The sequence below is a fragment of the Heterodontus francisci genome, chromosome 19 (genome assembly GCF_036365525.1).
Source record: "Heterodontus francisci isolate sHetFra1 chromosome 19, sHetFra1.hap1, whole genome shotgun sequence".
In the NCBI taxonomy this organism is placed as follows: domain Eukaryota; kingdom Metazoa; phylum Chordata; class Chondrichthyes; order Heterodontiformes; family Heterodontidae; genus Heterodontus; species Heterodontus francisci.
This window is the reverse complement of record NC_090389.1, coordinates 82,281,194-82,294,151: the sequence shown is the minus strand read 5'-3', so window position 1 is coordinate 82,294,151 and position 12,958 is coordinate 82,281,194. Positions and strand designations below refer to the sequence as shown.

The window sequence follows — 12,958 nt, the reverse complement described above, 5'->3', positions numbered from 1 at the left end:
TGGGTTTATGATGTGTATCTTGTAGTGGCCCTATCCCTATACTAGATTTTTTTTTTTTTTTAAATTTTGATTTATATACCTTGATTTAATGTCATAGTTTCTCTTTGCCTCCTTAACTTTTTTTAGTTTCTTTCCTAACTGTTCCATGTTCTCTCTTGTGTATGTACATATTGTATGCCTTTTTTTTAAGTTTCAATTTTGACCACCTTGTTTCATTCACTAGTGTCACTACTAGCTAATTTATTCTTTTTAATGGGATATATTTCTCCTGGACTCTTGAGTATAGTTCTAAAAGTTTCCCACTGCTGTTCTATTTGTTAGAAAATTTTTCCAGTGTATTACCCTAGTTTCATTCTCATCCCTTTTTAAAATCAGCTTTTTATTCTATTTGATCTTTGTCTTACGGCTTTCTCAATCTCATTTGTGATCACTATTGCCTGGATGTAGCCCCCCTCCCCCATCCCACTTTACAGTTTCTCATCTGTTTTGGTTCATTTCTCAATACTGAATTCAACAGTGCTCCATCTCTTGGGCCTTTTACAAACAGGATAGAAAGGAATCCTGCACACAGATTGTTTAAAAACTTCATTCCCTATACTTGTTTCTCTGTTACTCGTCTGTTTATTTGAGGGTAGTTAAAATCTCCCATAATTATTATATGTTCATTCATTTCACATATTTGCTTTGATATTTCTTCCTCCACCTCCTTTCTGTTATTAGGCAGTCCTATCATATCTTTTATTTCAAGCTGTATGTTGTTCATTGTCACATTGCAGCTCCAGCTCCCTGCACTATGTCCGATTAGCTGGTAGCTCACATTTGGTAAAGAGAGGTCAGGAACCAAAATCTGGCTTTTTTCATGTCACTCTGTGCATCGGCCCTCACTTGGAAGGGAAAGCTGGAGAGCATCCGTTATGGTCCCCAGTTTGGGGCTGCTGCTATGTTGGCAGGCTTCCCAGTGCTGTGTGATATGGAGATGTCCATCAATCCAAAAGTAAGTCTGTGTGTACTTGGGGTGGTTGGTAGCACGATTCAGATGCATCTGAGAGAGGCACCATACACAAACTAATGGGTGGAATATCTTCAGGTGAGGTTAGGTAATTCAATAATCCAGAGAGGGAAGCAGCAGCATTTTCCAGTTAACTCAGACTTGTCACATTGTATTGCCTTAATGTTTATTATTTGATTTCGGGTAAAGCTAGGTGAGGGGAGTGTTATGAATTTGCTGACTTTTCTTTAAATTTGACAACTTACGTTGCCGAACCCCTCGAGATAAGATTTTTTATGTTTGATTCTATCATGTGCTGAATTTTCAGTATATGAAATTTTATATTATAAAAATGCAAACAAAGCACTGGAATTCATTTCAAGAGGAATAAAATTGAAAAGCATTATAATAAATTGCTATAGAACGAGTATGACATCAAGGAGCCCTCAAGACTGGAGTCAATGGGAATCGAGGAAAACTCTCCGCTGGTTGGAGTCATATCTGGTGCAAAGGAAGATGGTTGTGGTTGGTGGAGGTCAATCATCTCTGCTCCAGGACATCACTGCAGGAGTTCCTCAGGGTAGGCCCAACCATCATCAGCTGCTTCATCAATGACCTTCCTTCCATCAGGTCAGAAGTGGGGATGTTCGCTGCTGATTGTGCAATGTTCAGCACCATCCGCGACTCCTCAGATACTGAAGCAGTCTGTGTAGAAATGCAGCAAGGCTTGGGCTGATAAGTGGCAAGTAACATTCGCGCCATACAAGTGCCAGGCAATGACTATCTCAAACAAGAGAGAATCTAACCATCTCCCCTTGATATTCAATGGCATTTCGATCACTGATTCCCCCACTATCAACATCCAGGGAGTTATCATTGACCAGAAACTGAACTGGAGTAGCCATATAAATGACCTGTTCTTGTAGCCATGGTAGAGGCTAGGAATCCTGTGGCGAGTAACTCACCTCTTGACTCCCCAAAACCTGTCCACCTACAAGGAACAAGTCAGGAGTGTGATGGAATACTGTCCACTTGCCTGGATGGGTGCAGCTCCAACAACACAAGAAGCTCGACACCATCCAGGACAAAGCAGCCCACTTCACTGGCACCCCATCCACAACCTTCAATATTCACTTCCTCCACCATCGAAGCACAGTGGTAGCAGTGTGTACCATCTACAAGATGCACTATAGCAACACACCAAGGCTCCTTCGACAGCACCTTCCAAACCCACGACCTCTACCACCTAGAAGGATAAAGGCAGCAGATGCATGGGAACACCACCACTCGCAAGTTCCACTCTGAGCCGCACACCATCCTGGCTTGGAACTATATCACCATTCCTTCACTGTCACTGGGCTTAAATCCTGAAACTCCCTTCCTAACAGCACTGTGAGTGTACCTACACCAAGGACTGCAGCAGTTCAAGAAGGCATCTCACCACTACCTTCTCGAGGGCATATAGGGATGGGCAATTAATGCTGTCCTAGCCAGTGATGCCCACATCCCATGAATGAATTTAAAAAGAAACCTTGCTAAGAGCACGCTTAGAATACTGTGTACTGTTCTGGTCTCCATATTTAAAAAAGGATGTAGAGGCGCTGGTATATGGTGCAAAAAATATTTACAAGAATAATACCAGAACTGAGAGGTTATACCATTCAAGAAAAACTCTACAGTTTGGGGCTTTTTTCCCTGGAAAAGAGAATGTTCAAGAGTGACCTAATAGAGATCTTTTAAAATTATGAAGTGGTTTGAGAGGGTGGATGTAGAAATATTACCACTTGTGGGAATCCAGCTCTAGGGGTCTTGAATAGAAGATGGTCACTACTAAATCCAGTAAGGAATTCAGCAGAAACTTCTTTACCCAGAGAGTGGGTAGTGGAACTCAGTACCACAGGGAGTGGTTGAGGTGATGGGAGCATAGATGCATTTAGGGGGAAGTTAGATCAGCTTAAGAGGAAGAAAGGAATAGAAGGATACGCTGATAAGTTTAGATAAAGTAGGATGGGAGGCAGCTAGTGTTGGTGCTTGCGCTCCACATGGATCACTTTGGCCAAATGGCCTGTTTCTCTGCTCTAAATGTGATGTAATTCTACATGTATTTTTTACACTGTATTTGGGCATGATTATTCTCACGTCTCGCTGGTGTATCGATAGGATTTTCCCAATGTAACACCACCTGACAGTCAGTCACACCTGCAGCTTCACATGCTGTCACTAGATGGAGTTTCATATCTGCAGATTCCAACCCCCAATGACTTATCTGTGCCTTGAAATCACGTTTTATTTTAAGAACTTGTCGATGAAAAGCTTTTTTGACAGACTACAGTTTGTAACTTTATCAATTCATATACCTTTTCAGTTAGTGCATTTCCAGACACCAAGAGAGGGGGCACTATAGCAGGAACGGGGGAGTGGTTGCTGGTTCAGTCCCCTGTTTTGCTGAGTTGCTGATTTTGCACAGTATTATTGAGAAGCCAGGTGCCTCTACACAATGAGGGAAGGGAAATCAAAGTATCTTCGTGCTCCTCACACTGATGACCGAAAAGATGCTACTGGAGGCCTCCAGGTAGGTATTGCTGCAGCTGGGGAAACACAAGTAGAGTGAGGAAGAAAAAACAGGACATTTTGTTTTATGAAATAATTTTTAGTATAGTTGTTGATGAGAGGGGACATCCATGCAAGAAGCTCACCTTCACCCACTCGTCACAGTATCCGGTAGCTTCTTGAAGGAGTCCAGCGGCTTTGACTCTCTTGCCCAGAACAGTAGGCCATTCTTCCCCCTCCCCCCCATCCCCTACCCTGCACCATCTCTCTCATGTGAAAAGCAGACTGATGAATCACCACAAAAACTTGTTTGCTTTCAAAATCAGTGTTGCTCAGTGTCCTCCTTTACCAGTCCTCCCTATATGCTGAAATATATCTCTTGTATATTTTGGTTGTCTAAGTTTTCTTTCATTAGATATCAAACCTTTTACTTGACTCTTCTCTGCTGTTCTAGATTTGTTTCAATCAGTGACTTGTACCAACCAACGGATGATGGAAAAACAAGTCAGGTAGGGGTTTGGTAATTACATGAATGACTTTGGGTTTATTTAAACCGTGTTGAATTTTGCACGTGTTGCAGTTGCAAATTCAGAAGATGCAGGAAATCCTGGAACTCCATGGCCTGGCTTTACTGATCGTAATGTTGACAGGAATCCATTCATTTTATGTGGGTTGGCATTACAATTGGAAAATCTAAATACATAAAATATTATATAAAAATGAAGCCCCGACTAAAACTGTTTCCAATTGATGGGGCTTCATAGCCTTTGTTCCCCTCCATTGAAACATCCTAGAATTGAAACAACAGGCTGCAGCCTTCTCCATAACTGGCACTGGTGTTGCTTCATGGCAGCTGACTGAATATGTATCTATAACTGACCATGAAATAGATGGTTTTGGTTTTTCCTCCTTCTACCAAGAGGATTTGGACATTGCACCCAGCCAAGATCCATCAAAAATAATGCAGCTGAGGCAAGCAGATTTGAGTGATTTGTCAATTTTGAAACTAGAACCATCAAGTTGAGAAGTCACTGGTAACCTTTTAAATAATGTGGTAAGTGAAAAAATTGCTTTGATGAATAGCACAGGATGTTGGTGTGCTTGTACCCCATGGCACAAATCTGTGTGCTGCAAATTCTGCCCTGTGCTTTTCTTTTCGCTAGGTTCATGCTCTCAGTTGGACTATGTGGGAAAGATTGTCAACACAAAGGATTTAATAAACCATGAAATGGGCCATATTCATGGGGTAAACTAACATTCCCCTTCAAGTTACTTTGACTTCTCAACTGAGTTCATCACTCATCCATGCTGATTGATGCACAAGGTAGTTCAGAATTGCAGCAGCAATAGGATATTCAATCAAAACAAATAACAGCTGCAGCTCCCTTGCAGTAACCAAGGTGTTGACATTTCTCTTATGATCAAAAGATTGCTCTGTAGCTGTGAAGAGGAAACTTTGCAGTCATCTCCAGGTTTATGTAGGTCCTAAATCCCCCTACAATTTTGAAGAAAAGATTTGAGCATATTTTGAGATTTGACAATGAATTGGTTGTTGCTGAGGTGAACCAAATACTGCAAAGACGAGGCACAAACTTTTGCAGCAGCCATTTCTGGCCTTGTCTGGAGGAACTGCTGACTAGGGGCCAGGCCTTTCCTTGCAGGAATGTATATTTGTGTTATTCTTGCACAGCTCCCCTCAATTGGCTAATGAGCCATAGCAGCAGGTTGCTGCCTGGCCACATGCATTTGGAGATTAGAACGTGAGGCAGAAATCTAACTCGTAATATAAAAAGATAACAAGGAGTGGGAGGAGATTAACAAAGAATGCTTTCTCTAAATGTTTGCTCTTGGATTTTACTTAGATTTTTATCTCACGTTCTTATGATGCCACCACCCACTTTGAGACAACTTGTGACGACATAAAAAGCATCTACAAGCGAATGACAAGCACAGACTTCGATTTTGAGAACATGAAGCGCAAACAGAATGACGTGTTTGGAGATGATGCATAATAATCACACACTAGATTGTGTTCTGTTCATTCATAGCACTTTCATATGAGAATACTGATGGAACTATTAGTGAGTTAGATTTCAACTTTGAGATATGTACAGTTGTCCAAAGAAACACCCACCTCTTCATTTTGATTTGTTTTTCAAGTGTTATATTTTTCTTATGGGCGGTGGAGGGGGGGAGATGGTTGATGAGAAAAAGAGACAAGATTTCAAAGTCCAGTCTGGCTTGTGTGATCCTGCACTAAGTAGATAAAATTTTGCACAATTGACAAGTTTGTCATATCAGTTCTAGTACAGTGAAATCGGTCTCGAGGCACAACTGTATGAAGATTTAAGTCACAATTTCACTACATGCCCACTATATTTACATGTGAATAAAATCTATCCCTCCTTGTAAGTGCAAACAGCTCTGGTTGTGAATTTCTAATTCCACCACCCACATCCCCCATTGTCACGGGAATGGATGAACATACCATGTATCCTTTTCTGGTGGTATAAATGGAGAGGTTACTCTATTGATATGTGCTGTTCTGAGGATCTCCTTAGTTTGTGACTTTATTTATTTTTTTAAAAGTTCATAAATCACTCCTTTTATAAGACCTTTTGGAGATCTGTGCAAACCCCTTCCGATGTGCACAGATTACATTGCCAATTGCAACAAGCAGAGTGATATTGGGAAGGAGATGTCCTTGCAGCATTGTTGCTTTGAAGTATTGGGGCCAGCCTTCTTGATATCTTTAGTGATTTGGCACACAAAAAAAAAATTGTTTTGCTGAACCACAAGGCCCTGCGGGCACAGCCCAGGTAGCAATGAGGCAAGTCCCAGGGATGGGAGGGAACAGCCTTGAGAAATGAATTGAGCAGCTGGGCTCTTCATTCTCGAAGAGTTGCATTGGAAGTGACCACCTAAAGATACACAAGTTACTTAAGACGGAAACTATAAACCCAAAATAATTTCAGATATTTTCCGCCAGGGCAAAGGTTGTCAGCAACAAAGGTTGCTGGGAAAAATGGTTGCATTGGAACATTGGATTTATTTTAAGGAACATCGATGATGTAAAGGGGATACAGAAGAAAGAATTGAGAAGCCTTTATCATGCAAACCAATCGTGATTAGGGAACAAGCAGTCTGCTAAATATTTGCAAATAATCCCTACCCTGTTATCTTCAAGTCACTTTGCCCTAAATAGCACCTGTGTGTAGTTTTATTTATTTCCACTTTTGTCCCAAAGCATTTGAGCCCGAATCAACTAACTGCCAAAAAGCAGCAAAGTAAATGTCCAGTTGGGAATCAAACATAGTTAGGTTCAGACTGAGATGATTAAATGCATCATAGGACACAGTGGTCTGTCCCTCTGCTGCTGAGTGTGATGGGAAGGTGCGCTTGTCGTCTGGAAGGCAGCAGATGAGGTTTGAATGATATGATGGATATGTCTTGGAGTTTTGCTTGATTATCTTTCAAGATCAGGCAATATTTATACAGGATATACCTTCAGGAGATTGAATGGGGACCAATGATGGGGTAGATTATATCTAATGAGGAGGCCTCATGGGACAAATGGCTTCCTCAAATTCTCGTATTTTCTTTTGCATTTTCCAACTCCTCAAAACCAAATTAAATAGATGTGACTCACTACTTTTTGATAAATAGCATATCAAATCATCATTTGGCTAATCTTTCCTGAATACTAAAAGAGCAGCAATGAAACAGAGGCAGGGCACAGGACATCTGGACCAGTCTTCTATGGATTGTCACGGGTTCCAGAAACTATATGCCATAGGAGTTTATAAATTGACTATTTTTGTAATGGTTATGTGGCAGAAACATTTTTCATGGAAAAGTGCAAGTTGACTTGTTTTAATCATAAAGGCTTTAAATATTTTGTATATGTTGAGACTCTTAACTGGATTTTAGTCAACGTTATGTAGAGATTTTGCTTTTTAGTACCTCATCCTACATTGAAAGTACTGCCTTCGTAGCTGGGTGCTTGAATTTTAGTTGTGGTGGATACGTGCAACTCTTAAGGTTCCTTGTTTCTTCTTTGGAATAAAACTGGACATGCGGTCAGAAGATCAACTTAACCAACTTTACTTGTGCACGTAGAACAATTAACCCAGCTGTGAAACTCCAGTTAATTTTCTACAGTTCTCTTTTGTTTCTCCGTTTCCTCTCGGTCGCTGTGCATATGTACAAGGCAAATTACTGTGACGGAATGATACATTGCCCTATTCTAATCGTTCTGATTACTTCCACATCCACTATTGGTCAACCATCTTGATCAGTTTAATTACTAGGTTCTCTTCAGTTCACGTACCTAAACTGAGCAGAGATTTTGTTACTGACTAGTTATTTTAAGTTAGGTTATAACTTATCTCCATTGAAGTACATTAGTCTAGCATTCTTATGAACTTTGCAAGGAGTGTATTTTTCTGTCTCCCTCCCATCTTGACATTTGGGAGCCTCATGATAGACTGGCAAGAAAATGTCAGAGTGGGGTACCTTGGGGCTTGGCACTGGGACCACTACTGTTTCTAATTTTGCATCAATGTTCTGGATTCAATGCTAAGTGTTCAGTTTTTGCAGATACCAAACTAAGAGCAGCAAAGGGATTGAAGGGGGCAGTTCAGAAATTACAGAATTTGGACAAGATATGTAAGTGGGCAGAGTAATGGATGCTATTTAATGTGGACAAGTGTCAAGTGCTACACAAAGGGAGAAAACGTATATGATCTACATAAATGGATAAGGATTAAGCTGAAAGATAACTAGAAGTTTTGGTAGTCTTGATGCTAAACATGTCTAACCAATGCAGATCAACAAAGCTAATTGGATGTTTAACTACATAACCAAAACTACATAGAATACAAGTTAGAGGAGGAAATGATTGAACTGTGTCGTGCTCTGGTCGTACTACGCCTTGAATACTGAGTCCAATTCTTGTCAAGGAATAAGAGACATTTCAAACGCTGGAGGTAGTGCTGAAGAGAGCCACAAGTCTATTTTCCCCCTCTCCCCTCCAGTGTCCTGTTTTGGGTTATGAGCAAAGGCTTGGAAGGACTTGGGCTTGACAGCTCGGTAAGGAAATGTACGAGAGATGATATTGTACAGATACGCAAGATTGTTAAGGACAGATCGTTAACCCAGAATATTACTTTGTTAAACTGAGAATAGAACAAAGGGACACAGGTTCACACTGGGATAAAAGGTAATTCTGTGACCGATAGCAGAAAATTCTTCACAGAGTAGAGTAATTAACTTGTGGAATAAGCTTCCAGATAGAATTGTGGAAACCAAAACCCTGAGATCATTTAAGGAACATTTGGATGCGAAATTTGGGGATCATGGTGGATGGGTGAATTAAGGAGGGCAGAATAGGCTACTTCATCTGACAGGAATTTGTGAAAGTGGCAGCTAAGCATCGTGCACACGGGGCTCCTGAATACTCTGGGTTTAGATTTTTATGGGTGTGGTTTATAGTAGCACAGGAGGGCGTTTATTAACTGACTTATGTAAGGTGCAAGACCGCTTCAAACCTATTGATTCTGTGGACGAGTTATCTGTAAAAGATGTTTTTCTTGTGCATAACTTAACACTTGTGACCTACCACTTGTAAAGTTTCAATACACAATATACCATCAATGAAGGAACTTTGACATTTACTTACCTGCTAATTTAATGTAAGCAGTTGAGTTGGTTGCTTCACTCAAAATTACTGCCGCCATTACGTTAAAAATTTCCATTACTTTAACGGAGTAGTGACACGCTCCTGATTGACAAGGTATTGCGAATCGATAAATTTCTTACGGAAAGTCCTCCAGTGTTTCAAAGGCCAAGCTTGTCATTTTCCAACCATTCTTTCCAAAAGTTTTACTACTTAAATGCTGTGATCCAGTCTGAAAAGGCGATGGTACTGATATTTGGTTCTTGATCTGCGCTGTTCAACTTGAGTTTGTCGAAAATTCCAACTAGATTTGGGAATTTTATTGGCCACTCAAGTCTCTCTTGCATCCATGTTCTAGAACTTTGGTGATCAGAAGGGCCTTCACTTCATTTTCCAAGCAGCAGACAAGTGCAAACTCGAGTAGAGAGCCAATCATATACCTTACTGCAGAAGACCAGATGCTGACAAACGTCCGTCTCTCTGCATAGTGGAGTATAGGGTATTTGCCAGGTTTGTATTTGGGTTCCATTCAGAGTTTGGTACGCGTGCTTTGTGTGTGTAATTTCCCCTGACGTGGACTCCATTCATCTCAAACATTTGCATTTTTCCCTGTAACTATCTGTTTTAGACAGTACAATGTAACAAAATACATCTGGCAATTAAACTACAATATTAAGTCAAATTACAAATGGACTAGATTTGATCAGTGGGAGGAATTGAGTTCTACCTCAGTTTCTGGATCTCATCTCTGCATGATAACACAGCAGCCACCTTTCTACAGTACATTTTGGTTTTAGAGAAATCAGGTGTATAGCAATGACAGCCTGCTGACTTGAGTGGACAAAATCCATTTTTAGATATTTTTCAGCTTATTGTCTATACTCTGTCCACTGTTTTGCTGAACATCTTGCCTTGGAAATGATTCCTGTTAATTTGCTGATTGGATTGGATTTGTATAACGACTGATTTTAATTTCTCTTGCCCTTTTTTCATCTTGTTTTATTGACCAAATTGGTATGTAATTGTAGTTCGATATCATTTGAGACATAATGTACTTCAGCACTTAGTACTTCAGTCAGAGTGGCATCCGTTATGTGGAAGAATTTCCAATTACTTTCTTCCCCTGTGTAACCTGTTCTTAAACCTCAACTTTGCTGCTTGCACACACTAAGCAAAGCTACCATTATCATTCAGTTAGTTTCCAGTCGCACTTTCAGCACCTCCCACTGACCAAACTATTTCCAATCCAGTTGTCAGTGGTTTACCTTTGTACCCGAGATCATGCTGATTGACAAATTTTACAGCACTGAGCTAATGTTCCTAAGCGTTGAGGCTATGTTCAGTGAGGAGGAGGACTGGTTGTTTTCTATGTAGAAAAGAATAGCGTCTATTAGTGTGTAATTTCACCTGATGTGGACTCCATTCATATTAAACATTTGCATTTTTCCATTAATACTACATTAATAGTACCTGCATTTCTGTTGGCTTCAAACATGAACAGTCAACAGGCCCAGCACTCACTTGTCCACGGGGAAAGGACTGACGAGCTAAGATCATAACCAGGGAACATTTTTCATAAACCAGAAAGATTGTTGACGCAAACTACATAAATGGAACAAAGACAATTAATTACATGTGCTCACAGACAGGAGAGATTTGGTGATATGGTGAGCAAATAACAGTAAATTGTTTTGGGCCTGGGCATACTCCAGTTCTGAAAAATGTTTGGTATTAATGAGAACACCACTTTTATAAATTGTGCACAATTAATTTTCATTGACAATGTTTGGAAAATACCTGCCCAATATTAAGAATGTCTGATTGTACCAGTGTCTGGAATTTGTCTTTTTCCCTCCTGGTGTTTTGAGTTTATTTAATTTTTAGTTGACTGTATAATTTTTTTTCCACTTTTCTTTCCTTAGTGCAGATTTGAGTTCATTTCAGCCAGAAGGCAGCAAAGCTCTCCTTCCTTTGACAGTTATTAAAAGTACTGTGAATGAAATGAAGGTTGACCTGATCATGCAAAGGGTAACAGCCAAGCCGGATATGTCGAGCTGTGATCCCAGATCCTGTCCAGTTTTAGATTGGGCAGAAGGTAGCAAATCTGTTTTTTCCCATTCATTCATGGGATGTGGGCGTCGCTGGTTAGGCCAGCATTTATTACCCATTCTCAGCTCCTTTCCTTGCAATTTAAGAGATATTAATGTGGTTTATGTAGCACTCTCACCTTGGAGTCCAGGGACTTGAGTGCAAAATGTAAGCTATCATTTCACCACTACAGAAGGAATGCTCCACTGTCAGAGCTACCATCTTTCGGATAAGGCATTAAACTGAAGCCCCATCTGTGCACTCAGGTGGATGTAAAAGATAACACTATTTCAAAGAGCAGTAGCAACATTTGGACATTAGCAACAAAAAACTGGGATTTCTCTGTCTGAGGAGTCAAAGCACCTTGGGGACAACAATCTACTCTGAAGGAACCAAATGTGTTTGAAAGCAATTTGGACTTCACGCTAGGTGGACAGTTTGAATCCACCCAGGTCCTGGCGATCATTTATTCAATGTTAATTTGATTTCTGATTGGGCATTAATACACTATTAAAAACTCTACACAATATTAAGGAAAATAAATCTTTAGAAATACTTTTTGAATGACTTGCTTTGTAATACTACTTTGACTTGCATTTACATAACACCTTTCATGACCTTGGAATGCTTCATAGCCAATGAATTACTTTTGAAGCATAGTCACTATAACGTAGGAAACGCAGCAGCCAATTTGCACACAGCAGGATTCCACACTGACTGGATCATCTGGGTAATAAAAGCAAAATACTGCGGATGCTGGAAATCTGAAACAAAAACAAGAAATGCTGGATTCACTCAGCAGGTCTGGCAGCATCTGTGGAAAGAGAAGCAGAGTTAACGTTTCGGGTCAGTGACCCTTCTTCGGAACTGACAAATATTAGAAAAGTCACAGATTATAAACAAGTGAGGTGGGGGTTGGGCAAGAGATAACAAAGGAGAAGGTGCAGATTGGACCAGGCCACATAGCTGACCAAAAGGTCACGGAGCAAAGGCAAACAATATGTTAATGGTGTGTTGAAAGACAAAGCATTAGTACAGATTAGGTGTGAATATACTGAATATTGAACATCAAGTGCAAACCTGAAGAAAAACAACCTGAAAAAAACAGTGGGTGAGCAAACTGAACAAACTAAGATGAACTGAAATAAATACAAAAAAAGATTGTAAAAAATGTAAAAAGGAATGCCAAAAAAAAAGGAAGAAAAGATAACTAAAAATGACTAAAAATGAAAGTAAAGTGGAGGGCTGTCATGCTCTGAAATTATTGAACTCAATGTTCAGACCGGCAGGCTGTAGTGTGCCTAATCGGTAGATGAGATGCTGTTCCTCGAGCTTGCGTTGATGTTCACTGGAACACTGCAGCAATCCCAGGACAGAGATGTGAGCATGAGAGCAGGGGGGAGTGTTGAAATGGCAAGCAACCGGAAGCTCAGGGTCCTGCTTGCGGACTGAGCGGAGATGTTCCGCAAAGCGGTCACCCAGTCTGCGCTTGGTCTCCCCAATGTAGAGGAGACCACATTGTGAGCAGCGAATACAGTATACTACATTGAAATAAGTACAAGTAAATCGCTGCTTCACCTGAAAGGAGTGTTTGGGGCCTGGGATAGTGAGGAGAGAGGAGGTAAAGGGACAGGTATTACACCTCCTGCGATTGC

The 12,958-nt window shown here is 40.5% G+C and overlaps 1 protein-coding gene across 1 annotated transcript in view; it reads left to right on the top strand.

Annotated features, from left to right (window-relative positions):
- Positions 1 to 5,957, top strand: part of LOC137380253 (rab GDP dissociation inhibitor alpha) — a 53,767-nt gene extending 47,810 nt beyond the window's left edge. The window contains exons 10-11 of the mRNA XM_068052115.1: positions 3,993 to 4,047; positions 5,401 to 5,957. Coding sequence (XP_067908216.1) covers positions 3,993 to 4,047; positions 5,401 to 5,550 — 205 coding nt within the window. The 3' untranslated portion in view covers positions 5,551 to 5,957. The remainder of the gene's footprint in view (positions 1 to 3,992; positions 4,048 to 5,400) is intronic.
- Positions 5,958 to 12,958: the final 7,001 nt, after the last annotated feature.